Below are 23,690 nucleotides of genomic sequence, written 5' to 3' on the forward strand. Positions count from 1 at the left end.
CCAAAGAAAGAGTTTAGAGACTGTCCCTAATGCGTAACTTGGGGCAAGTTACTTTACCTCTGTGGACCTCATTTCTCTACCTGTCAAGTGCAAGTTACCTTTTATTTTTTTTTATTTTTTTTTTTTAAAGATTTTATTTATTTGACAGAGAGAGCACAAGCAGAGGGAGAGAGAGGGAGAAGCAGGTTCCCTGCTGAGCAAGGAGCCCGATGTGGGACTCGATCCCAGGACCCTGGGATCATGACCTGGGCCGAAGGCAGCCGCTTAACCGACTGAGCCACCCAGGCGTCCCGCAAGTTACCTTTTAAATAAGGCCTTTTGACTCTTTTAGGACTCTATCAAGATGAGTCATTTCAGAATAGAGCAGGATCCCATTATTCGAAATCACCTTTTTTGTATTTATGGTGTCAGATAGCAAGTTTTTAAAGCATACAGGAAAGATATGTGCCTCTCAGTCTGAGCAGTGCTGACGTTGAAATCTGAGGTAGCGCAGTTCTTGCCCCACAGCCCTGTGGGAGAGCCACCTGACCAACGGGGTGACCTGAAGTGTGCCCGCGGTGCCCGCTCTGCCGGTCGGTCCCAAGGGCGGAGTAAGGGCCTAGATGCTCTCACGGTGGTGAATATGCTCGCACTAAAAGGTTCCTGAGTAATCAGGCTTTTCTTTGGTTATCTGACTTAGAGCTTTCTTACTTGAAGTTGTCAAGTTTCCGCCACTGAATTCCTTTCTAGGTGATAGGGTTTTAGAGAAAAAGTATCCCTGTCTGTGGCGGAGTACCGGAGTAGGTAACCTAGATAAGCAATTAGTTTCCCTTCCGGAATGCTTTTTAAGCCAGGAAAAGCCTTACATTAACCTAAGGTTTCCTTGAGCCTTGAGTTGCTGTAGAAATTCCAAACCTCTTAGAAAGAGCTTTCTCCTGCAGGAGGCAAGGGAGAAGCCTCGATGTGCGGGTGTCAGTTAAGCGCGGTCACGTGTCCGCAGGCCCCGCCCCCGGAGCCCCGAGGTCTGGGTGGATCGCGCCGCTGCCGCAGAGCAGTCGGCCCGGCGCGAGGGAGAGGCAGGGGCCGATGGCTGCCCGGGGGGCCGGGCGCTGGAGGGGAAGCCTGCCTGCCGGTAGTGCCTCGCTGTAGGGCGTGCTCGGCTCCCAACGACTGTGAGGGTTTGCGGGCGCACTGGGGGAAGCATGGTGGCTCATGACGAGATTGGAGGTCTCCTGCCCATCAAGAGGACTATACGAGTCCTGGACGTTAATAATCAGTCTTTCAGAGAACAAGAGGTAAGACCAAAGGAAGGTTTTCTGATTCCACGGAACTTTGAAGATTTTTCAGTTTATTAACAGGATGATTTTAAACTTAACTTTTTATCTCACTGCGTGTTAAAATGTAGGACTTTTGATTTCTATGCAGGTTTGAAATGTGTCTGCCTCTATTGTAGAGGTTTAGGAACTACTGTATGGACAGGTTTATACATAGCATAGCTTGAGTGTACACAGATTTTAAATGTGTATGCTGCTAAATTTGGTTAAATTGGTCACATTTCTGATGCTTAATACATTGTTCTTTTTAACTTGCACTTATATTACCTAGTCTGAGGAACTGCCTTACGGGGTAAAAGGAAAATAAGAATCCCTTCCTTCCAAGTTCACACTAGTGAACAAATGGCAACTAAAATGCTATCAGACCTAGTGCTTGTTTTTATTTTTCTTTCCACATCTAATAAGTTTATTTTGTGCAACTTTTTTTTTTGTAAAGGAAAATATGTTAAAATATTTAAACCACCGAACCATTATTTAGATTAATTCTCCCCTCCTTGCTTTAATTTTCTAAAGTCATTATGGTTTTTAAAAGTCTTTATGAACACTTATCAAAATAAGTCAAGTGATTTTTGTGCCATTTTATTTAATTTTGACAGTTGATTTAATACTATATGGATATTCTATTTGTACTGCTTACCCTAGGGTACATACTACATTATCACCTAGGGGACAGAAATAGTGTTCCTGTGTTCAATTAACTATATACTTCTTATCTTGATTGTGGTGATAGTTTTGTGGCTATATACTTGTATCAAAACTTACCTAATTATACATTTTCAATATGTGCAGCCTGTTGTATACCTCAGTAAAGCCCTGTATCGTACATACACACACCTTCTGGTTGTTAAAATAATGCCATCTTTAGGAGTTATGCTTTCATTTGGTATAGTTTAACTTTGGTTTTTGTTTTTCTGTTTGGTTTTGGCTTTTGCTTTTATGTTTCAGTTTTCTCAAAATGTGTAAGCATTTCCTTTGAGTAGGGCAAGTCATACATGGTCATCAGTGTAAATATTGAAACTGATCATCTTTTGGACCATCAGGAACTAGTCTTTTTTGGTTGGTATCAGGCATTGGCCATGTTTCTGGCATACCTTTATTCCAAAGATTTAAAACACTGGGAATGTTGTCAGGTTCTTAGTAGTAGCAATAACAGCCTTAAATAAATGACTAAATTTGACTATTTCTATTACTAAGTAGAAAGGGAAGAAATCCTATGTAATCGTAACTCTTATCTTTTTATAAATGTTTTTTCTTTTTTCTTATTTTAAAGTTCTTGCTAAAGAGAGAAGATTATGTATCCAGTAACCCAAACAAATAAGCCCAAATATATACTGGGGTTTTTTTTTTTTTTCTTTTTAACTACTATTTATTTATTTATTTAACTAACTAACTAACTAACTAACTACTAACTCTGTACCCAGTGTGGGGCTCAAACTCACAACCCCAGGATCAAGAGTCGCATGTTCTACTGACTCAGGCAGCGAGGCGCCCCTATACTGGTCGGTCTTTCTTTCTTTCTTTCTTTCTTTCTTTCTTTCTTTCCTTCTTTCTTTTCTTTCTATCTTTCTTTCTTTCCTTCTTTCCTTCTTTCTTTCTTTCTTTCTTTTCTTTCTTTCTTCCTTCCTTCCTTTCTTTCTTTTCTTTCTTTTTTTCTTTTTTTTTAAGTGTCTTGATTTGGTTGACTATAGAAGAGACCCTCCTAGCCTACCCTCTTTCGTGACGTCATTAGTAGCAAAAAAGTTCTTACCAAAAAAAACCTGCGTTCACAACAGTTTTTCCGTGCTTTTGTTTTTATGTGCAAGATACATCCCAGTAAAAGACTTAAAATCCATCTTAACAATTTTCTGTTTACAACTGGATTAGTAAAATAAATTGATTAAAAAGTTGGTCTAAAAGCAGATACCCTAAAATAATGCATGTGATTGCCTGGCTAAACTAGGTAGTCTGGTTAAAACCTAACCTAAACAAACAAAATAAATTTATGTTAGAGGTATTGGGGTATTTTTCCATCTCTGTGAACTTTGGCCCTGGTGAAAGATTGGCTACAGGAGAAAGTTCTGGTGTATGGAAAACTTGTTGGTATTCCTTATTTATTCTCATAGATGTCCAGAGTATCTTTTGAGGAGAGTATATAGTTTCACCATCTGCACTGCTCTCCAAGCTTTTTGTATTCACCATGACACTGTTAACAGGACTCCAGAACAGAAACAACAGCAGCAACAAAACCATTTTGTAAGCCTTATTTTAAGTGGTAAGAGAGGTAGACTTCTACCCCTCTCTCCCTTCCTCACCTCCAAACACTGTACCTGCTTCCTGTGTGTGCAAAGTGGCAGGTGTGGGTGTAACACCAGTTCTCGAAAAACTTTGTCTTTGAAATAGTTTTGTGACAGTGCAAATGTTTAGGTTCTTAATAACCAAACCAAGATCATCCAGATGATTCATCTGGATCTCTAAAGAAAAACTCCTTTTGGTTATAGCTTACATACGCGGAATCCTAACCTGTGTTTTAAAAGAAATTTTTGTCCCAACCTTTAAGGTGACCCTATAATATAATAGATGACTGCCTAATCCATATCACTTTGCCACAGAAGTTTCCTCTGTGTGATATTTTTTCTCAAATACTGTATGTGTATCCTAAGGTTAGAAGTGAACCATCTTCAGCTTTACATTTCAGTCACTTTTTAAGTTATTAAAATTTTTCATACTCTTGAAATACATATGCTGAAAGTTTGTGTTCTGTCTCCTAAACATTCATCACATATATCCTTTTAGTAAAGGCAGTAAGTAGGGCCTTTACTTTTGGATCCCCAAAAACATGTGTGAAAAGTACAGAGGTATCCACCCCCCACCCCCCCCATTTCCTGATTTAGTACTGCACTTACTTACAGGGCATTTGAAGAGTCTCGTGCTCTAGTGACTGAGCTAGCCGGGAGCTCTTACCAAGGCCGTTTAGATTAGATAAACTCCTAAGACTGCCATATCCTTTGTGAAGATGGGAGATAGATGGCTTTCTAAAAGACTGTAGAACATACTTAACCACCAAATACTGCTCAGTGTAAATATCCTGCCACCCTAAATGGACTGCAGAAACAAAATCCATATTAATTTCAGAAAGATGTTTTAGATATATTTAACATTTAACTATCTAAATCTAAATTCTGTAGTTTTAACTTTAAACATCACATAATTTTGAGTTACCAGGAAATCAGTAGTTGAACAGTAACTGATGCTATAAAGATAAGAATTTTTTATCATTAACCTGATTTAATATAATAAAATAGATCCAAAAATCTTTTCCTCCCATCCAAACTAACTTTTCAAGTTCACTGGGAAGAGCACATTTCCAAAGATGTTTTAAGTTGAAATGATTCATCTTGTGACTTATTAGGAAGTCAACTTTGTTATGTTTTAAACAGGGAAGAGGAATTAACCTCTGTTTCCAAAAAGTAGAACAGAACTTTCTGACAACTGCTTTGTTTCTAGTTAGCGTTGGCATATCTTACTTTGTGAGGAGGTAATTCTATCTCCACTCAAACAGAAGACTCTTTGTACTGTCTTTACTAAATAGAAAGGAATGCCTTCTGCCAGACCTTCTGCCCATGCATGTGTCGCTTCAGTCTTGCACAGATGTATGTTGTAAAGGCATCTGCACATGTCCTTGGCCACACAGTGTGTCATTTTACTACATATCTTGAAGGTTTCTTTTTTAGTTCATTTAACATTTGCATATTAGTGGTTTTATATTCAAAGTTTTACTTCGGGGTTAATTATTTTGGTGGGAGAGAGTTGATCTACAACTCTACCTCTTAAGGCCTTCAAAGACCTGAGCTGGTTATCTGCCCAGTCTCTTTACTTAGTAAGTCACATTCCCTTCTGATAGGAATGTGTACCTTTAGGAGCTGTAATAGGCCTTGCGTCATTGAAGATTCAAATCATGGAAGGTTCTTTCCAGAGAATTGTAACTCTTTCAGCCATTTTATTCTTAAATTATACTAAGGGGATGATTTTTACTCCATTTTCTCACACCTTACTTTTTTATATGACATTAGTCATATCAAAGAATTTTTAGAAAAAATGTTTCATCTGTCATTTTTAAATGGTAATTTTATTTTTACGTGTTATCTTTATTTTATTTTTAAGGTGATTTTTAATTATATATCCTTCTGAATTATCAGAATTATTTTGTCAAGTATGCCACAGTTGTCAAAAGCACCAAATACAAATAAATATATTCCTTAGACATGTAAAAGACAGACCTGATATTCTTTATTTCAGTAGCTGTAGGAGTCACCTAATGCTATACCTCCATTTCCCTAGCAGTAAAATTAGAATAATGTGATGTGTAAAGTTTTGAGATCCTTGAATGTTTAAGTGATGTGTTTACTAACCTATTATTTTTGAGACAATATGTGTAGAATAACTATTTCTTCTCAACTTGTATACATTTTTCCTTTAAGTTAACAAATTAAATGTTTGAGAGAGAACCTAATTATTCATAAATCCCAGTGTTTATGTAGTAAGTGGAAATATTTCTAAGAATGTTAGTAATAGCAGAAACTTAGTGTGTTGCAGGCATTGTTCAAGCCACTTAAAAGTATCTTATTTAATCTTCATAACAACTTTATAAGAGAAGGTCTAATATTAACCGCATTTTACAGATGAGAAGACTGAGGCCCAGGATATTCCCTAGCAAGTGCTAGAACCAGGATTTGGGCCCAGTCAGTCTGATCCCAGAGCCCGAGTTCTCGCCTAACCCTGTCCTGCCTGTGCTTAAATACCTCCCTTGACAGGGATGCTCTGCCTTCAGAGTTGGCCCGTTCCAGTGGCAGATATGTTCATTTAAAAGCTATTCTCTAATTGAAGTACTTAAGAATGAAATGATACGATGTCTGGGATTTGCTTTAAAATAGATGAAACATTCTCACACCAAAAACTACTGAAGCTGAGTGATAAGTCCATGGGATCCATTATGCTATTTTTCATTTTTGTGTATGTTTGAAATTTTTCATAATAATCAGGTACTTTTTAAAAGTGACTCTATATTAAACTAAAAAGTTATATAGGATTCTGGAATCTAATGTCTTTGTTTTCATTTTAGTTTCTCTTCTGTGTAGTGATAATATTTGTTCTGTTCTCAAAGTGATATTCAGCTGGTCTTTCTCATACCATTAATTTTTTTAATAATTTACTGTTACTCAATAGGGTTCTTAGTATTTTAACAATAAAGGACAACATTCATTTTCAGAGTGTCATGTTTCTCTATTTTATAATGTACCAATATTGGTTTTTGAGATTGTTCAACTTTGTCCAAACTTGTTTGAAACCACTACACCTAAACACACATTTAGTGTAACCTGTTTTTGTTTTTATAGGAGCCGAGCAATAAAAGAGTTCGACCTCTCGCTCGGGTCACATCCTTGGCAAATTTGATCTCTCCTGTAAGAAATGGAGCAGTCCGACGCTTTGGTCAAACAATTCAGGTAAGCAAGGGATGGGGCTGGAAGGTGAGTAACGTAGTAAGGGGGCTTTTTACAGAAGCCTAAAATTTGTATTTTCCTTTGAGCTGTACAAACAGTTTTACACTATAAACAAAGTTTTTTTTAACATGCTAGTAAGGAATATTTTTACTAGAACAGTATTTATATTTATATAAATACATAATATTAAGTTACATCTTCTATCAAAGCAGAGTTTTAGATAGTTTTTATTCCCAAAAACATAATTTTGGCTGATAAATATTTTAGAATGTTAGATTGAAGCTTGGACAAATGATTGTCTTATGTGTTGAGAAATTCTCAGAACTTCGTTTTTAATTTGTCTATTTTTTTAAGAAAAAGGAATAATTACTATATCCTTTGAATCTCTCTTTTGTTCACCTCTTTTTTCTTTCTTTTTCTTTCTTTTTTTTTTATTTTTTTATTTTATTTTAAGTCATTTACCCTTCGTGGTGACAGCAGATCCCCGGCTTCTGCCCAGAAGTCATCAAGCAGATCCACAGTTCCAACACCTGCCAAAAGGAGAAGCAGTGTCCTGTGGTCAGAGATGTTAGATGTCAGTATGAAAGAGTCTTTAACTACCAAAGAAATCAAACGTCAGGAGGTAAGCTGGCATTCAGTAGCAAGGCCATATGTATTGGCTTATACTAAAAAAAAAAATTGTCCCTGTTTTTTAAAACATGTTTTGTCAGAAGAATAGCAGACTAATGCCTGAGGCAAAAATCAGCAGCATTTTAATATCTCAGTGGTAATCCACAACACATTGTAATGAATTGTGGTCATCAGAGTTAACTCTAATGGAGTAAAGTTGTAAAACATGGCAACCTCTTATTTGAGACTCCATTTTGAATTACAGTTTTCAGACGGAATCACTTTAAAAAACACTCTTCAAAATGTCAGTTAAATAATTAATGATAAATATCAATTGCATATAATTTTCCTTTCTCAAAGGAAGGAATGACCTATAATGTTTGCTGGATCTTTTTTTTCTTTTTAGGCAATATATGAAATGTCCCGAGGTGAACAGGATTTAATTGAGGATCTCAAGCTTGCAAGAAAGGTCAGTAAATAACTTTTTATCACATGCCCTAGTTTTAAAAAATTATATTTCACAAGTTATAAACTTCTATATGGCTTTAAATCTCTTCAAATATGAGTATCAGTAAGAGAATCTGTTTGGGTATTAACACATACTTTAGCTTCTTTTATGTATAACAAATAGAATCCACGCTTAGCTTTTATATAGTTAGTCATGTTTGCATTCAAGGAAGGTCTCTCATCATGTTTTATTTGCTTGATCTTTTTGGGTGACATACTTCTCCCCTTCTGATAGGCCTACCATGACCCTATGTTAAAGCTGTCTATTATGTCAGAAGAGGAACTCACCCATATATTTGGTGATTTGGACGCTTACATACCTCTCCATGAAGGTAAGATATGCTATTTAATTTTCATTAGTATCTGAACAGCATTAACAGAAATTAGTGTTGTTGTTGTTGTTGTTTAAGAGAGGGCAAGCCGGGGGGGTGGGAAGGGGCAGTGGGAGAGGGAGAGAGAATCTCAAGCAGGCTCCATGCCCGGGGCAGAGCCCGACATGGGGCTTGATCTCACGACCCTGCCATCATGATCTGAGCTGAAATCAAGAGTCAGATGCTTAACCGAGTGAGCCACCCAGGTGCCCCAACACAAGTTTTTTTGAATCTAAACTTCTAATTTAGTGCTGAATTATTTTTTTAAATAAATTTGTTATTGGTATTCCTGCCTTTTTGCATTTCAGATTTGTTGACAAGAATAGGAGAAGCGACCAAACCTGGTGGAACAGTGGAGCAAATTGGTCACATTCTTGTGAACTGGGTATGTAGTGAGTTGCTTACACCAGATAGTTTTATACATATATGCCATACTCGTCATTTGTGTTGAATAGCAGATCTATTTGATCTAGTAACTAAATTCTAAAAACAGATAAACAAGGCATTAAAACTGAACAAAATTATATAGCTGTAAGAAGTTACAGTGTTTAAAAAAATACTTCATGAATGATAGGGATTTATTTGTTTTAAAAATATATTCCTCTTTAGACAGAATTCCCACATTATGTGTTTTGTTCCCTTAGTTAACATTTGAGTGCCTGCTAGATGCTCGGTGCTTTTCTAGGAGGGACCACGGGGGATTCAGTGGTGAAAGACGTCTCCACATTGATAATCTAGTGAGAGGATAATCAAGTACATAAGCAGTCTCAAGGTTGGTGATGACCGTGGTAGAGGAACTCAAGTGCCCTGAGAATATAGAAGACTAGCATCTAACTGAGGCTGGGAGAAAGTAGAAGTCATGGGTCTTTAGTTGGATTTAGTCAAATTATAGGGAAATTAGAAAAGGACATTCTGATGTTGGCTCAGAACACTACCCTACCCCTGTTATCATCTGCAAGGAAATTTTCACAGCTTGTTTAAACTTTCAGAATTAGCTGTAAGTTTTGTGTTTGTTTTCACAAAAACACATATCATACCATGTTTTCTCTTATTATTCTTCAGTTGCCAGGCTTGAATGCTTACAAAGGCTACTGTAGTAACCAGCTGGCAGCCAAAGCTCTTCTTGATCAAAAGAAACAGGATCCACGAGTCCAAGACTTCCTCCAGCGATGTCTTGAGTCTCCCTTCAGTCGAAAACTAGATCTTTGGAGCTTCCTAGATATTCCTCGAAGTCGCCTGGTCAAATACCCTTTACTGTTAAAAGAAATTCTTAGACACACTCCAAAAGACCACCCTGATGTTCAGCCTCTGGAGGAAGCTGTAAGTCCAGTAAATTATTCGTACATTTTTCAAGTTTGTATATTAGCTTGCCTTAGAAAGGTATACAGTGATACTCTCAAATCTTACGCATAGTGCAGCATGGTGAAACGTTCTGTTGTGTGAAGTACCCAATATGCTAGTGCACTAAGCAATAGAGACGTAATGCATTTTATATTTATATTGTAATCAAAAGACTAGATTCTAATATCTGATCTCTTCCACTAGCTAGCTGTGTGACTTCAGGCAAGTCACCCAATTTGGCTGAGGCTGTTTCTTCATCTGTAAAATGAAGGGACTGACTGAATTATCTGATTTCTAGAGTCCCTTCAAACTTTTATTTATTTATTTGACAGAGAGAGATAGCGAGAGAGGGAACACAAGCAGGGGCGGGGAGTGGGAGAGGGAGAAGCAGGCTTCCCAGTGCACAGGGAGCCCAATGCGGGGTTCGATCCCAGGACCCTGGGATCATGACCTGAGTCAAAGGCAGACGCTTAACGACTGAGCCACCCACACGCCCCAGTCCCTTCAAGCTTTTAAAATCCTGTAATTTTAATATCATGTTTTAGCCCTACAGGGAAACAGCCCTGCTGAAAATGCCTCATTGATTTCTTGATAATTTTTAGATACTGATAATACAAGGAGTTCTCTCTGATATCAACTTGAAGAAAGGTGAATCAGAATGCCAGTATTACATTGACAAACTGGAGTATCTAGATGAAAAGCAAAAGGATCCTAGAATTGAAGCAAGCAAAGTATTGCTCTGCCATGGGGAGCTGAAAAATAAAAATGGACATGTGAGTGTATTTTCACACTAATATGAAGTGAGCTATTACTTTCATCTTCCTACCTTGTTTAATTTTTTCTGCATAAGTCATGAAGCAGGTTTTAAAATAAATTCATCACACAGTGAAAGGTTACTGGTTTTTATTTTATGTTAACAGCTTTGATAAAGCAAACTTTGGTTTCTTTTGTGACAGAAAGACTTAAATGTCTTGGTAGAAAATGGTTTATACTTTATTTTTTAGTTTTGAAGCATAAATCAACTTGTTTGGCTAGGGGTTCCTTTCTAAATAAATTATTAGTTTCATAATTAAAAAGCGTGTCCTCCAAAAAATTTTTCGAAGTTTATAGTAATGGAAGTAGCTTTTAGCACTACTAACCAATTTTTACAGTAGATTGAATGAAAGCAAACTTATTTTTTAAATATTAATTATAAAAGTATCTGCTAGAACTAAATGTAAGCATGGAATTTTTTTTTTTTAAGATTTATTTATTTGAGACAGAGAGCACGTGAGCTGGGGGAGAGGCAGAGAGAGAGGGAGAGAGAGAGAGAATCCCAAGCAGGCTCCATGCCCAGTTTGGAGCCAGATGTAGGGCTCGATCTCATGACCCTGAAATCATGACCTGAGCCACCCAGGCACCCCATGGAATGGTATTTTTGTTTCATTGGGTGCTTTTTAGAAAGAAGCGCAATTTTTTTTTAAGTTTTTATTTTAATTCCTGTTTGTTAACATACAGTGTGATATTAGTTTTAGGTGTACGATATAGTGATTCAACAATTCCATACATCACCGGTGCTCATCACAAGTGCTGTCTTTCACCCCCATCACCTATTTCCCCCCCCCCCGCCCCAGAAGCTCTATTTATAAGTTGAGGTTCTTTTTGGAAAACGTTGAAACCTGACATCTCTGATTTCTATCTTGAAGCCTGATTGTCCTATAAAGGCTTACATTTGTATGGGACAAAATAGAACCATTAACATTTTTAGCAGCTTGCATTTTTTTAATCCTTATTTTGTTAGAAAGCTATGGTATACAATACTGGTGTTCCCAGACAGACATGTTACTACTGGTAGGTCTTTGTGGTGCCTAGCGTTTACTCAGCTGCTGCTTAATCTAATGTTACACACTGATAAAAACAGGTTTTATATAGTCTGAGATTAGAAAAGCTCTCCAGGTAGAACACGCATGGCCTTGAAATCATGGTCTTTATGAGGTCATTTGTAAGGATGACTTCAATCACTTAAAATCACAAAGTTTCACATTTAGGACGTATTTGTTTCTTGTTTCTCCAGAAACTTTACATATTCCTGTTTCAAGACATTTTGGTTTTGACTCGGCCTGTTACACGAAATGAGCGTCACTCCTACCAGGTTTATCGGCAGCCAATCCCTGTCCAAGAGCTGGTCTTGGAAGACCTGCAGGATGGAGATGTGAGGATGGGAGGGTCCTTTCGAGGGGCTTTCAGCAACTCAGATAAAGGTAAAAATATAAGCTTTAAAGTAGTTTACATAAACAGAAACTCAGAACCTAAGTGAATTTAGTTTTAATCTTTAAGAATTCTGTCCCTACACAAAAAACTGTAAATGAAATGGGTTCCGTTGTCCTGTACCTGGTCCACTCCCTGAAACAGCTGTCAGGCGCTTTGGTGCTCTGACACCAGCAGGTGCATCTAACACGTAACGGGTAGGCCTTATTGAATGTATCTGCCTGATAGATGGGCCTGGGATGAAAACACCCCCGCCCACATTAGGATAGTATGCTGACTTTATTTTACAATAAACTCTATAAAAAGCCTTTTTTACATTTTTCGTTCTTCTAGCTAAAAATATCTTTAGAGTTCGCTTCCAAGACCCCTCTCCAGGCCAGTCCCACACCCTGCAGGCCAATGACGTGTTCCACAAACAGCAGTGGTTCAGCTGCATCCGCACTGCCATTGCTCCCTTCCAGCAGGCTGCCAGCCCGGCCGAGCTGCAGGGTTTGCCAGAGCTCCACGAGGAGTGCGAGGAGAACGACCCCTCTGCCGGGAACGTCCGAGCCCTGAGAAGGGCGTCCACGGCGTCTGGTGGGACTCAGGTCCCAGTTGCTGGAGACGCTTCAGAATGCGGCTCCCCAGTGCACACGGCAGGTGACACGAAGAGTGTGAAGTTTCACCAAACACAGTCTAGCTTCCGAAAAGCAAGAGACAAAGCCCAGTGCAGTGGCAAACGGAAAGAGACTCTGGTATAAAGGAAGTTCTGTGTATTAACTGGTGGAGAGACTGTTTATTTATACATGTGTACAGTTTGTTTTTTCTTGTAATGTGAGCGTGGGAGCATTGCAGGGCTACTTAATACCAGTCTTAACATTTTCTATGTTTTTGGTTGGTTTTGGTGGTGGTTCCTTTTTTTTTAAATGGCAGCTAAAGATACATGCAGATTACTGTTATACTGTAGCCTTTTTTTTTTTTAAGATGTTTTCCCCAGATTATTTAGAACATGCAAGCCTGGTATTTTTAATCAGATGAAATATTTATGAAATGGATGTTCTCTTTTTTCTGCATTCATTATGACTTTCTAATACCAACCAATTGTGATATTTAAAATATTTGCCAAAAACTAAAGTTTTGCAAATACTGGGATTTTACCAGTGTTTTTCTGATAAACTTTGTGTGCAGAATTTGAAATTGTAGTATTGGCACCTAAAATCATCATGCAATATATGCTTATGATTTCAGAACTTAACACTGAAACATAAAGTCCTTGGAGAACAAAGCATAAAACTTAGTAAGTTTTCCATTTTATCAACTGGAATGCCTTATATTTGTTTTTCACTGCACATTCCTCGTTTTTCATCCATTTAACCTGCCAATTATTTAATTTTTTTAATTTGTAAAGTAGTTTTTAGTATCTGCTTTTATTTTTTTACTTCGATGCCTTTGCCTTTTCAAATTGGCATGTCTTTAAAGTATTTTTCTTCTTTGATTAAAAATGTGTATGTATGTGTGTGTGTGTATATATATATATATATATATCTCTTTTTTTTTAAATCATATTAACTTTACCAAGTGAAACCAAGCCATACTGTTTTTGAGCCAATTAAGAAAATTGCAGTTTTTAAAGTGTAGCATGTCAGAGTGGTGAATACACATGAAATGACTCTGTGTATTCTGGACTACTGAAAGAAAAATGCCGTAAGGTTTTTGTTGAAAGTTTTAGTGTTGTCTGAAAAACAAGAGGGAAGGCAATTGACTGGTAATAAGTATAGAAAAAAACACACACAAAAAAAAAGAGGGCCTAAGAGAGTAGTTTTGTCTTAAAGTAAAAATGTCTGGTTGCACCAGAACGTGAAAGGAGATAGTAAAAGCTAAACTTGAGGGTGTGTAGTAAGTCGTAGAAGGCTTGGGGGAAGTGACTTTTATTTGCCTTGGTTTATGGGTTTGAAAGGAAACAATGAAATGTGTTGAAAATTTGACCATATTAGATCAGTTTTGGTGGATTTATTCACAAGAGGGAAAGAAGACTGATGAATCTTACTGTAAAATGTTTCTGTTCAAATGAGGACATAGTATTTAAGGAGGGAAGACTAAAGCCCTGTGTCATGGCAGATCTATATTGGTGATCAGCTCAAGTAAATGTTGACTATTATGTGAACTATATCTGGCCAGTGGAAATGAAAATTGAAAAAGACTGTAAATAGATAATCCAAATGATTTCTCTGTATAAATGAATTATACAATTAAAAAAAAAAAGCACACACATAATCACCCTTAAAGGTTTCTTGGCTGGTGGATGTTGGGGGACATTTGCCAGGATGTGCTAGTTCAGCAGAGGAGGTAATGGCAAGCCTCACAAAAGTTTTTAAAAATCATAAATAAACCCTTGAAATTCATTGATGAGTAAGGGAAAGACTGAATTATAAGGACAAGTTTTGTGAATCTTCTTACACCATTTAGAATACAGTATAATCAGCTATTGGATTAAAGACAGCTGAACATGTGGCAACTTTCTGGATATAATAGTAAAGCTCGTAGCAAAGCATCCTCATTCATTTCAGATTTTAATTTAACTATCTCAGATTTCCAAGTTTGGAAATGCAAAGTCAAAAGTGTAGGTTACACCAACAGTTGTGATCTGAAAAGTCAGAAAGCATGATTTCTGATCATTTCTAGAGATATTATATAGAATATTCCTTCCAGAATTACCTTGATCAGCTTCTGAAGTTACAGAAACAAGTTCAGATGCTATTAATGGAATGATTTTTTTATCAAATTCTGTATCTTCCTTTGGTTTACACAAGGGAGAAAATAAGACCCAGAAACTGAATAATTACATGGAATGAACACTTCATAAATTGCATCTATATTTGAGAGCATTTGATGATCTAGCCAGTAGTTCTCAAACCAGTTCAGGCATCAGAATCACCAGCGATGCTTTTAAAAAAGAAAAAAAAAGGGGCGCCTGGGTGGCTCAGTCATTAAGCGTCTGCCTTTGGCTCAGGTCATGATCCCAGAGTCCTGGGATCAAGCCCCGCATCAGGCTCCCTGCTCAGCGGGAAGCCTGCTTCTCCCTCTCCCACTCCCCCTGCTTGTGTTCCTGCTCTTGCTGTGTTTCTCTCTGTCAAATAAATAAATAAAATCTTTAAAAAAATAAAAAATTTTAAAAAAAGGTAAGTGGGCCTGCCCCCTAACTCCTCCCCATACAAATACCCATTTCACTGATTCAGGATCTTGGGGAGAAGGGGTGGTAAGAGTGAGGGCTGATCATTTGTATTTGTAAATGCTCCCTCCTAGTAATTCTGATACAGTGAACTCCTGTGGGTCAGCACATCGTGATCATGGATCCAGCCGATAGCCATTATGTAAATGATATGCAGTAATTATCAGCTTCTATCTATTAACTTCTCAGTTTGCCTTAAACTACTCAGGCTCTGTTGAAGTAAGTCTGATTTTTCTTTTCTTTTTCTTTTTTTTTTTTTTTTTTCTTTTCTAACTTCTTTCAGTGAGTGTGCTTATATATTTTGAGCAAAGTTAGTCTCTGTTTGGGAAGGTCTTTTTAAACTCAGAATGTGTGCATACAAGGTGGTATGGGGAAACCAAGGCACCCACCCAAATTAACTCTAGCAGTCAGCGGGAATCCAGTGTCATTCAGTCACCCTCGAATCTGTTGAGACTGACATTTCCTCAACTGACTCAGGTGACCAGTTACTTTTGTGCAGCTGGGTCTACTCTCTGTTTAATGCTTCTCTCAATATGCAGATCTAGCCCAGTACTTGGTTATTCAATATGTATATAACTAACTGTAATATTAGTAAATTAATTTTGCAAACCAGCAAATGCCTAGTTGAGGAAGGCTTAAGCCCATCTGTCAATCTTGGTAACTGAGATGCAGATAAAGTAGATGTCTTACAGTTTGTCTTCATCATACTCATCAGTTAAAATTCCTGCCTGTCCCTAGAGATGAAATTGGTCTTCATTGTGTTTAGAAGTCCAAGGGATTCAAAGTACATGATATCTCAACCTCCTTGGGCTTTTCTTAACCTGCATTCAAGAATACCTATGAAAGAATAAGTATCTTTGTCCATTGAACCTATTTCCCCTGAGGGGAGTGTCCTATCAAAGAAAATCTCCCTCACTTCAGAGGACTCCAGAATTTCCTAGATCCAAAGGAATTTTGATTTTTGCCTGTATATTTGAACAACTCCAGAACCAACCGCAAGTCTGAGGATGTCTCAGATGTAAGTGGTTCCTCAGGTCCAGGGGTATGTGATCTTAGTTAGATCATGAGTACTTTGAGACTCCAATACAAGCTATGGGCCCTCTCCCCCCAGAGAATGTATGTATGTATATACACATCCACACAAATTAGGGGGGTCAGGGATATTCCCCAAACCTATCTATGGATCCCAAGTTAAATCTGCTCAACTCTGTCCTGACCAGGACTTTGTTTAGGGACACATGGTATGGATTCTCAATTTGGAAAATCAAGAAAATATAAAAAAAAAAATTGCCTCGAGGGAATGAGAAGACTCTAAATTTAGACTAGGAGAAAATATTTATGAAAGTCACATCTGATAAAGGACTATTAGCCAAAATATACCAAAAACAAACAACAACAACAAAACTTAAAACTTTACAATAAGAAAATGAACAAACTAGTTAAACAGACACCTCACCTGAGAAGTTAACAGATAACAAGCACAGGAAAAGATACTCCACATCATGCAGCCTTAGGGGAGTAAACGTTCAAACAGCAAGATTCCACTACAGCCTGTTGGAATGGTGAGATCCATACCACCGGCAACCCCAGACGCACATTCATTGCTGCTGGAACACAAAGTGGTGTGGCCATTTTGGAAGACCATTTGGCAGTCTCTTACCAGACTACAAACTACAAAACCCACCATACGGTCCAGCAGTCATGCTCTGGTATTTACCCAAAGATTTATGCCCACACAGTAATGCACATGGATGCTTACAGCAGGTTTACTCATAATTGCCAAAAGTTTGAAACAACCAAGACGCTCTTCTTGGTGATGAATAAGTAGACTATGGTGCATTTAGACCTAAATAAGATATTCTAGCTTAAAAATAAATGAGCTATCAAGCCCCGAAAAAACATGGAAGGATCTTAAATGCATATTACTAAGAGAAAGAAGCCAATCTGAAAAGGCTCCATACTGTAGGATTCCAACCTTATGACACTCTGGAAAAGGCAGAACTAAGGAGACAGTAGGGATCTGGTTGCCAGAGGGTGGGGGTGGGGGACAGGATTTTTAGGGCAGCATATGTGGGATACTTTAAGGGTAGAAACATGTCATTGTACGTTCGTCCAAACCCATAGAATGTGCAACACCAAGAGTGAGCTCGAATGTCAGCTGTGGACTGTGCGTGATGTGACAGTGTAGGTTCACTGTTGTCCCACTCTGGTGGGGGATGTTGATGGTAGGGGAGGCCGTGGGTGTAAGGAAGCAGAGAGTAATGAGAAATCCACACTTTCCACCTAATTTAGTTGTGGACCTAAAGCTGCACTTAAAAAGTCTATTTTGGGGGGAAAAAAAATTACCCAGGCCCAGGAAAAAGATGTGCAATTAGGAATATATATCTTTCAAGTCCTATCTACAGAGACCAAAATTGGAATACTGCTGTAGATATTCTAAGACATCGGATGTAAATGCTCCACAAAGAGAAAAGGGACCTGTGTGTCTGGGTGTCTGGGCCACAAGCTGTCGCTCTCAAACCACACCTGTTTAGGGAAATTCTGTGTCCGGAGGCCAGGATCTCAGGTTCTAACACCAGGCCCAGCCGCCCAGAGCAGCGCACCTCCAAGTCCAGAAGCGTCAGAAGCTAGGGCGTGAAGGTGACTGAGGCCAGTCCTCCACTCGCAGGGGAAAAAGCTAGCCGGGACGGAAGGTAGCAGAGTCAGCAGCAACACCCCACCTGGGTGGGGAGGGGAGCTCCGAACTTGGTTTGTCCTACCCCAGTTGAGTCTGGGATTGGAGCTGGACTCTGTTTCCAGCTAACCTGGGGTCCACCAACGTGGGGCAGAGGCCTCTACACACTTCCCCTCCCTCCTCTGCACCCCTCCCTTCCCTCCTCTGCCTCTGGTGGGCAAAGGAAGCAGGCCTGTCCTCCATCTACCACGACCCCACCCAAGGCTTTGTGCAGCCCTGGCGCTCACCCCAGTAGGGTTGAGGGTGAGCTCATGGGGGGCCAGGCTGCATGCACCCCTCCGCTGGCCGGTTGGATGTACTCTGTCCCTCCAGGCCCCACTCCCAGCAGTTCAAACTGCTACTGTCAGTTGAACGTGAGGTTGGCGCCAGGCCTCCCTCCACTCCTGGAAACCGCTCCAGGGCTGGAAAAGAGTGTTGCCTGACATCACCTCCCTTTGCCAACCATCAAGCACTGACCTTGTCTGTCTTCTCCCTGGCAGACTCCTCCCCAGCCCCCCAGCACACCCAGCCCTTGCCGGCCTGCATGTGTTCTCTTTAACTTGGGCGATTTCCAGGTGTGAGCTCAGCCCTCAGCTCCCCACCCAACTGCCCAAGAAACATGTGGAATCTGTGATGACTGGGGGAGGGGCAGAGCATGCTGTGGGGGACTGTGGGCAGGTGATACCCCCATCAACTCTGAAGATACGGGGGGAGCAAAGCATAGGGTGGGGCTGGAGCCCCCCACTGCCTCCCCTGTCCTCTGTCTCAGATGCTCCCATGCAGTCCCTCTCCAGGGACAGGACACGAGGGAGGGGCTTAGCACAAAGTCTCTGCCCCAAAGGAATACGTAATCCGAGGCAGATGGCAATGAAGCCGACCACAGGGCAAACCTCACAAACCACACGTATAAATAAATAGCTAGCGTATTACTTTTCCATACCATCAAAGGCATGATGCATTTTATGGGGTAGCAGATGTGGGTGGAAACTGAGCACAGGCTTTAAACTGTCAGGATATGGGCAGGCCTGTCGTCACGTGTGTTCCTTCAGACCCCTGCATGCGTGCTCATCCCAGGGGGTAGCGCCCTTTTCCAAAACAGAGGAAATGGCAGATACACACCCCTGCACACCGTAAATCTGAGCAACTGGGGAGGGGCCCCTGAAACCCCGAAATCATGTTTGCCTCCAGGCAAGGAGCATGAAGCAGTCTTTTCCACCGATGGAAACTATTTCTGTCATTCTCTGCTGTTCTAACTCATAGCCACCTCCTCCAGGCTTAATCTCCCAGAACTTTCCAACGAGGTTCTTTGTTGCAGTAACAGACAAGTGCAACCTGGGCATCTGCCTACCTTGAAAACAGCCCATTCAAAGGATGCGGAACTTTCCATTGGTTCTGGAAGGTTCCGAAATCAGAGCACGTGGGAGAAGTGACATCCTCACTGGGCAGAGCTGAGCCCCCCCAGGCAGCTCGGGGTCTGTACTTGTCACACACACGGTCTGCCCACCTGGAACGCTAGTCCTCTCTCCTCTCTCCCTGCCTCTGCCTGGAGGCCTCCTCCTCATCCCTCAGGACCTAGCTGGCCTTCCCTATGCTAGACAGCCTTCTCTGACTACCCCAATGTGTCCCCACCCGCCCGCTCAGGTAAGCGTCACTGCCCTGTGACACACAACACTTTCCAGCTTGAGCATCGCCTTCCCCACCAGTCTGTGAGTTTGTTGGGTCTTGGTGTCCCCGGGAACTACCACTTCTCCTGACACAGAGAATGTGCATTGAACGGGTTTGCTGAATGGACCAGAATGGCGAAGTTATTTCAGCTCTGTGTTAGCAAGTCAAGGAGACTCCCAGACTCTCAGACCTGGGTGGGCCCTCCAGAGGGCCCCTGATGAGCCCCGCCTCCTGGAATTCACACCGTCCCAGGTCACTTCCCACAACGCAGCACCGCTGGTCTGCACCACCAACAGAGTAAGATGGATGTGACCGCGTATGACTTCCGAGCCCCTTCTGGCTTGCTGCGTCTCGGGTCACTCGCTCTGGAGGAAGCCAGGCACCCTGCCGTCCAGACGCTCGAGCAGAACTGTGGAGAGGCCCCGGGAAGCAGAGCCTCTTGCCCACGGCCTGCACCCGTTTGCCCAGCTTCTGGGGGTCTCCTGGGGGCAGACCCTCCAACATGCAATCAAGCCTCACCCACTGGCTTCCTGACTTCAGCCTCATGAACAGTGCTGAGTCAGAACCACTAGCTAGGTTGCTCCCAGAGAAAACAGACAATTCGTGTTTATGATTGTTTTGAGCCACGAGGGTTTCATACCATTTGTTAGGCAGCAACAGGTAACTCACACAAGCCCTAAAAGCTCAGCTGGGTTGTAGCTATGGCAGGGAGAATCATGGGGGATCAGGCCTGCGGGAGCTCATTGGCGCCCTGGGATTTGGACCCAGCCAGATGGAACAAGTAAGAAGTAAATATCAGGAAGAGAAACCAAGGCCCATCTCCTGGGGCCCAGAACAGAGGCGTAGGTCACACAAACACTGAGCAGGCGTGGCTATGGTCTGAGCCCTGGGGCCTGCTGCCCTCTCTCCCTGAATCCTGCATCCCAGGGGACAGAGCGAATAGGCTGACCCTGACTGCCCCGGTCTTACCCAATCACACTTGGTCTTACAGCCAGGGACTGACTGGTCAACCCCGTTCCGCTGGAGAGCCTCCGCCGCGCTGAAAGCTGGGCCTGGCGTCTCTGACCCCAGCTCGCTCGGCTTCTGGCGGCACTCCCCCCAGCAGGTGGAGGGGCCCGCTCTCTCGCTCTCTCTCTCTCTCATCTTCTCCTCCCTCTCTGCCTACCTTCCCCCACCTCTCTCTCCCACGTGGATGCCATTCCTAGATGCAGAACAACAGCACCAGACTTGTCAGACTCACGAGCAGCCTGGTTCAGTAACACAACCATGGAGAACAACCGTTTATTTCTTGGGTGCCCAGCACGTGTGTAGAACCCACCCCACTGTTCCTGCCGGCCTCCAGCCTGCAGTCTGTCCCCTTTGCTTCCTGCGCAGCCCCATCCTGCGCCGAGAGGGCCCTCACACTCACCCAGCCCACACCCACACCCCCTCTCCCCACAAACCACCGCTCCTTGGACCAAGGGGTGTGAACGGCAGCGATCCAGTCCCCAGGCCAGAAGCAGACAGGCCCTGAATGTGGGTGCAGGGTCATCTGGGAGGGAACTCCATGTTTCACCAGGAATGTGATCTAGAAGCGGGCGGGCCTCCGGCTGGCATGGCCACTTGGCCCAGAAGAGTCCTGACCTCCTGGGCGGCGAGCGGGGGAGACGCCCCAGTGGCCTCCAAAGTAAGGAGCCCAGAGCAGTGGCCCTGATTTCCCAGGCCTGAGGACAATGCCTTTCCAGCACCTGAAACATGACTTGTCCTTTTCTTTATTCCTCGTGACTGACAGCGTCTGAAGGTTTGCTCAAGTGTGTCCAAAGGCAGAGCCAAGGCGTGAGCCTCGTCTGCTCACGCAGGAAACCTCAGCACCACCAGCTCCCAGACCAGATTCTGAGCCTCCCGGGAGCTGACGCTGTGGTGGTGGGCTGGTCAGGACACCTGGGTGGCAGGGGGAGGGGAAGCCCAGTGCCTGACATGGAGTCACCAGTGCACCAAGCCCAAGGCCAGAGTCCCAGAGAAAGTCAGGAGCAAGGGTCCTGAGGCAGGTCCTGGGCCAGGCAGGGGAGCCCGGGAGGGATCAGACAGCGCCCGGCCCAGCTCCCCCACCACGCCTTGCTACGCGTCCAGGGCCCTGTAGACTCCCGCTCGGGGTCCAGGGAGCAGCTGGGCCTGGCCTGTGGACAGACTGTAAGGTGGCCTCCCCGTGGAGAGGGAGGCCTTCCTCGGGCCCCTCTTCAGCCCCAGATCACCAGTCTCCCCGTGTGCTTGCTGGGGTTAGAGGGAGCTCCCTAACGGTGGTAGAAGGGCATCATCGTGGGCTGTCCTGAGTCCTGCCTGCCGCCGGCCTTGGCTTGGAAGGCCCGGAGACCATCGCTGCGTGTGGTCACCAAGCTGGGGAGACTGAGTCACACAACTGGAGCCCTCGATTCTGCAGGGGCTCCTGCATGGCAGCCTCCATCAGCCAAGAAATGTGGAACCAGGTGACACTTAGCACAATGGCCGTGACGTGGGTGCCACCAGGCCCAGGCTCTGGTTCAGACGTCAGGGACATGGTGGTGGCTGCTAGGAGCCTGCAATTGCTGTGTGTTCATCCCAGCTGTAGTTCTGTGAGCCCCACATGCCTCAGTGCCTCACTCCTGCTTATAAACTTTGTTTTCGTAATGTAACCAAGCTTCTATCTGCTACAGCATCCGAGGAAACGGCCAGAGTGGTTGATTGTCGGGATAGGGGCTGGAGTGGCCTGATCTAAACTCATGGGCTAGGTATTCTGGAAATTCGCTTTAGGGAGCCTGGCAGACCTCTCAGAGAGACTGGCGGTGACCCTCAGCAGCTGAGCATCCCCCCAAAGGGACTGTAACGGGGACACACGTGTTGGACGTGTCAAGATGCCACGGACGGAGATAACAAATGGGGACTTCAAATATTTGCCGCCAATCGAAGTCACGGTCCCGGACGAGCTCGGAGTGGCAGGCACAGGGCTGTCATCGAGCCTGGAGGCCCGGGCAGCGCGTCTGCCGGGCGCCGCTGTAAGATTATCTGGGACAAGGCCGGGTGGCCGTTCCTCCACAGCACAGCTTATAGAGCTGAGCCGATGGGATAAGTGCATACTAACCAGTAGCCACTCGCCTCTGTGGACCTCTGCACGGGATTTTATTTTTAAATGGTTTCCCTGCTGAAGTGCGTGGGGGCCACGGAAATGGCAGGGAGCTTCCGTGAACTTCACTTAAGGCACGTTCCCCAGCAGCTTTGCTAAAACAGCGTGGGAAAGGAAAGCCTTCAGGCCTGGAACGGCCTCAGTCAGGGCCCCTTTCCTGCACCGTAACCACCTTGACTGGCTTCAAGGCTGGCCGTGCCCCGCACCCCCACTTCACACTGACCCCCTGGCCCCCACCTCCCGCACCCCTCCAGGCCAGAGCTTGCTGTGTTCAGAAATGTTCCTTCATCAGCTGAGCGCAGGCCTGGGGGATGCTGGGCCAGGGGTAGGCTCCTGTCATCTGGCGATCCTGAGTCTCAGAGGGAGTTGTCCCCCCCGCCCCAAGCCGCAGGCCCCCATGGCTTGTCCTTCCCACATTCTGTAAGCTCTTGCATTTCACTGAGGAGCCAGCTCAATGTCCAGGCTGGGTGGAGTCGGCCTCCCAGCAATTGTCGCCACGTTTTACCTGGGGGGAAATGGGGGACCCCCAGACTCCACCATGCACCTTCCCACCTCACCCCCAGCCTGTGCAGGATGGCCACCACCTGGGATGATAGGAAAGAGAGGTCCTTGTACTGCTCCAGGCTCCAGAGGAGGGCTGCTCCGGACCGGTGTGGACTGCCAGCCTCGGAAAGCCGAGCTTGTGTGTGTGCTGGGAGGCCCGCGGGAGGACAAGACGCAGACAGGGCCGCCCTGGAGGGCGATCCTGGGCACAGCGCGCCCCCCTGGCACCTGTCTGCACTGCCCTGTATGCCGGAAGCTTCCAGAAGTGATTGGCCGGAGGCCCTGACTGCAGAGCCCGAGCGTGTCTGCCACAGGTCCGTCCGTCCTGGGAGCCCGGGCTGGACGTGCATCCGTCCTGACCTCACTGGAGCACATGTTCGTTCTCTGGTGCTCCTGGGCTGGACGCACACAAACGTTCTCGGCTTCCCGGGGCTCTGCCTGCCGGGCGCTGGGCACGAGGACAGCCACCGGTCCCGAGACCAAAAGTGGCTCCGGGGCTTTTCTTGATGAGCAAAAACAAAAGTGTTGAGGCCTCCAGGAATTTTTCAAAACCTCTGATG

General features: G+C 43.4%; 1 protein-coding gene across 2 annotated transcripts in view; it reads left to right on the forward strand.

Moving 5' to 3' along the window:
- The window catches only part of NET1 (neuroepithelial cell transforming 1), a 62,231-nt gene extending 47,985 nt beyond the window's left edge, over window positions 1-14,246 (forward strand). The window contains exons 1-10 of one of the 2 annotated variants that reach the window (XM_006734760.3): window positions 1,016-1,274; window positions 6,686-6,793; window positions 7,245-7,412; window positions 7,806-7,868; window positions 8,142-8,238; window positions 8,586-8,662; window positions 9,340-9,597; window positions 10,221-10,391; window positions 11,672-11,858; window positions 12,199-14,246. In XM_006734760.3, the coding sequence (XP_006734823.1) occupies window positions 1,182-1,274; window positions 6,686-6,793; window positions 7,245-7,412; window positions 7,806-7,868; window positions 8,142-8,238; window positions 8,586-8,662; window positions 9,340-9,597; window positions 10,221-10,391; window positions 11,672-11,858; window positions 12,199-12,605 (1,629 nt within the window). In that variant the 5' untranslated portion in view covers window positions 1,016-1,181 and the 3' untranslated portion in view covers window positions 12,606-14,246. Of the gene's footprint in view, window positions 1-1,015; window positions 1,275-6,685; window positions 6,794-7,244; window positions 7,413-7,805; window positions 7,869-8,141; window positions 8,239-8,585; window positions 8,663-9,339; window positions 9,598-10,220; window positions 10,392-11,671; window positions 11,859-12,198 lie in introns of those variants that run through there. The other variant, XM_006734759.3, reaches the window with a different exon arrangement.
- Window positions 14,247-23,690: the final 9,444 nt, after the last annotated feature.

This window comes from Leptonychotes weddellii, chromosome 5 (genome assembly GCF_054177405.1).
Source record: "Leptonychotes weddellii isolate Sample4059 chromosome 5, ASM5417740v2, whole genome shotgun sequence".
Lineage (NCBI taxonomy): Eukaryota > Metazoa > Chordata > Mammalia > Carnivora > Phocidae > Leptonychotes > Leptonychotes weddellii.